Raw genomic sequence first — 4,048 nt, 5'->3', positions numbered from 1 at the left:
TGTAGAGGGGTTTAGCCACTCGGTCTTCTACCTGCTGTTGTTTCGTCACATCGATGTCAAGGACAAATGAAATAGATCGTTACAGAATACGGACCTTGGACGCAATTTAGGGTGGATACGTCCGATCGCATCGTCCAATAGTGGGCTTCTTCGATTTACCGAGCTCTGATAGTCGTCGGGCAGTTCGCGGTTTCCTGTCAAGCAGGAAGCTACGTCATGATCACGTGCGAGCGGTGCTGGCTGGCAGCCCGCGGGCAGTCAGCGCAGAGGGAAGAGGGGAGCAATGCCGCTCGAGAAATTTGGCGCGCTTTTTGCAGCAGACCACATGTTGGAGTCTGATAGCTCCGACTCTGAGGAATCCGACGACGACGATTTTGGAGACACATTTGTAATGTGCCTTCTGCTTTCACAGTTGGAACGCAAGGACCGACACAGGGTGAAGTTGTATGTGGAGGAGGTTGTGCAGCGCTACTTGGACTTCGAGTTCAGGAAGCTTTTTCGACTATCACTATCAACCGCGGCGACTCTAGTGGACGAGTTCCAGCACTCCTCTTTCTACCCCGAAGGCCTAAGAGGTAGGCCAAAAATCGCAGCCGAGAAAACTGTCCTGATCGCTCTCACTTACATCGGCACCCAATGGGCGCTCTATCAGATCGCCGAAAAATTTGATGTCAGCGAATCAAACGCCCACGTCGCCATAAACAGAGTCCTGGACTTGCTATGGTCTTTAAGTGGAAGGGAGATCCGCTGGCCGGATCGTGAAGAGCAGGCTCTCAACAAGCGGGCATTTCGTGCTCTGTACACTCGCCACGGAGAGCCTGTTGGCCTGCCAGACGTCATTGGTGCCATTGATGGGTGCCATGTCCGTATTTCGAGGCCGTCGGAATCGGAGGAGAGCTATTATAATCGCAAGAAATTTCCCTCAATATTACTGCAAGGCGTGTGCGATGCGGACATGATGTTCACAGACGTTCATTGGATTCCCTGGGAGCGTTCATGACGCCCGATTCCTACGGCACAGCTTCCAGTTCGGAGAGGCAGCTTTAAAATGCGAAGGTAAGTTCGCACTTTGTAACCTGAAAACTTAAGGGCGCTCTGTAGAGGCATTATGAAAATAAGTAGAAAAAAGAAAAAAAAGCGGGGGTTGCCGCGCATAACTGAGCCCAGTGCGAAAAAGGGCTTTATGCTGTTTGTCACTTTCGTGTATCTCAGTTCCTGCTCTTCAAACTGAGTCTCTGGGGTGTTCTTTCTAATGCTGAGTTGATATTGTTTCGTGACCCCTCTCTCCGTCACAAGCTGTGTGTCAAAGTACAGATTCAAGTAATATTAAAACATCAATACCTGCAAACCAAATCTCACTCTTTGGCCAGAGTGCCTACAGAGACCTTCCACAAGGCTCAAATTTTTTTTTTTTGAGGTGGCGGGGAGCAGGTGAAGAGCAGGTGTCAGCGTTAGTTTGTGGCATCACAGTTGAAGGCTTCTGAACTAAGGGCACAGAAATGGAAAACATAAAAAATCGATCTGCACAGGAACATGTATGCTACATGGCTGAGAAACTTTGTGGATCATCAGGACTGAGACGAAAACCTGTAGAAATATAGTTTCCTTTATCAACACGAATCTACAAAGAAAAAAAAAACACATACCTTTCTATTGATTCTCTATGAGTGAACATATGCAGTTGTGATGTATGACATATACAGAGTGGAGAGTACTTTATAGTCATGGTAACCATTTGCTGCATTTCCAGGCGGCTACCTGCTAGGAGACGCAGCTTACCCGCTCTTGCCATGGCTCCTGCCTCCATATCGCCAGACAGGAGCTTGGAAACCATGGATGGCTGCTTTCAACAGTGCCCATACTAGGCAACGAGTCGTCATTGAAGGCACCTTTGGCCTCGTCAAAGCAAGATTTCAGCGCTTGAATTACATTGACGTGTGGGATGTATCCAAGGCTGCATATGTCGTCATGGCAGCATGTGTGCTCCACAATATGGCAAGGCGCCGTGCTGACACACTGGAGGATTTGCCAGATACCACTGACATAGAGGCCGACGATGAAACCACCCTTGAAACACATGAAGCACCTGCTTTTGCTGTTGCTTTACCGGACAGCATAGCACAAAATCTATGAAGTGGTGAAACCAAGAACCAGGGCTTGCCAATTTGTTGTGCAAAATCTGCATGAACTGTGCCAGGTGACATTTTAAGATATGTACTCAAGACTGAGCCAAAACTATTGTGTGACATTTTTATTGAAAATGTAAGTAATACTGTTTGAAGTCACATTGCAATGTAACTTGATTGCAAACAAATCAATGTAATTAAAAAAGTTTGCACTAAGATCTGTTAACCGGAACAATAAATACAAATACACAACATATATTATTCAGGAACAAGTTATAGAATGCTTTTAACTGAACAGAGAACCGTTTAAAAGATCAACATGGGAGAAGTAACGTTAGAGTACAGTGAATAAAATTAGGTATTCAATAAAAGCTAGCAAAGTAACATGTACTTATGCCCCTGGAAAAATATGAAAAGTACGGAACTAAAAGTTAAATATTGCAATTCTTAACATATGGAAAAAATAATTTAATTTATTGTTTCTACGATCTTCTGCGAGATCTTAGCACGGTGGGCATACAATATAAATGACAGCAAATGCTGGAAACAACAATCCAAGGATGTTTCAGTAAAAAGGAAATTAGAAAAAAGCACGGACAGCAATTCAAAAGATACGAAATTGCTTACAAAGTTGCTTCATTATGAAAAATAAACACCAAACAAATGCACAGAAAGGATGCGAAGATGTCGTGAATGAGATTACTGTAAGCAATAGACATCTTTGCGGGCTAGCTGCTGACGAAGCAGCATGAGGTGAGCAGAGCAATCTTAGACACTTGTACAGAGGACGAAGAATGAGAACGAACACAGCGCTGTGTTCATTCGCATTCTTTGTCCTCTGTGTGTGTCTCAGATTGCGCTGTTCGCCTCATGATGCTGTAAGTAATTATAAACTACTCAACAGGCTCAACATTTTCTGTGGAGTGCCGACACTCGAATCTTGCAGCAAATTTTTCGAGAGCAGCAAGTCGCTCAACATGGGCCTGCCTGCGAGCAGCCATGAGGTCCTCATGCCTTTTTTGACGGTTCAGCTTAGCTTCACGAAGGTGGCTTAAGAATCCCTTTACCACAGCACGTGTTGAGTCCAGACGTGCCCTCTTTGCAGTGGTTGTTTCAGTGCGCAGTGGCTCTTGGAATGAATTGTCAATGGGTACAACCCTGCCACCGGTGCTTTGGTCTCGTACGGTTGGACTCTGCTGAACGCTGACAGTAGTGGGTTGCAGACATGATGGGCTGTAAATACACAGTGGCAATGAAAAAGGATCACTTGAGTAAAGCTGGCGTTAACTGAAAGATCTTGAACAAAACTGACATTTCTCATGATCTACCTGTATAAATGTTTTATAGCTTCATTTAAAACCCTTAGTACTTCCTTAACACAGCACTGAAAACTTAAATTTGGTTCGTGCTTTCTTCGTTTCCACATGATGTTCGCTTACGAGATCCAAATCAATTTTTTTCCCATGTTGTTTCGGTACGTTTTACCAGGCTGTGATGTAAACATTCTGGGTTGGTATAATACAACGATTCCTTCCCAATTCAGTTCCATTCTTTAATTTCATGCCCTGAAGCGGCACCAGGCGATAATCGTTGCTTCTGCCTAGGTTATCACTCTGGATCTCGAGGCTAGGCTGGCGTTACCATTATACTGAATTAAAACAGATCACATCACAGTTTTTCTATGCCTGACGTAGGCTATACTTAAGGTTTATGTCAAAGCCAGATGAAACCAAACGAGCACGAGAAAATATTCAAGTCGCAAACGAGTGCCGCTTAGCTTCACGAAGGTGGCTTAAGAACCCCTGTACCACAGCACGCGTTGAGTCCCGACGTGCCCAATTAATTCAAATTCGTGCGCATTACAAAGAAAACACGCAAGCAAAATCTGCCAAAAAAACAGTGCCAGAAATTATCACTGCGAA

The 4,048-nt window shown here is 44.7% G+C and overlaps 1 protein-coding gene across 1 annotated transcript; it reads left to right on the top strand.

Moving 5' to 3' along the window:
* Positions 1-283: 283 nt before the first annotated feature.
* On the top strand, positions 284-1,000 carry LOC149337051 (uncharacterized). The gene has a single exon (XM_089554309.1). It carries the CDS (start codon positions 284-286, stop codon positions 998-1,000), a length of 717 nt encoding a protein of 238 aa, XP_089410435.1.
* Positions 1,001-4,048: the final 3,048 nt, after the last annotated feature.

The sequence above is a fragment of the Amblyomma mixtum genome, chromosome 7 (assembly GCF_055824585.1).
Source record: "Amblyomma mixtum isolate Tamu chromosome 7, ASM5582458v1, whole genome shotgun sequence".
In the NCBI taxonomy this organism is placed as follows: Eukaryota; Metazoa; Arthropoda; class Arachnida; order Ixodida; family Ixodidae; genus Amblyomma; species Amblyomma mixtum.
The sequence above is the reverse complement of the archived record's forward strand: the minus strand, read 5'-3'. Positions and strand labels throughout refer to the sequence as shown.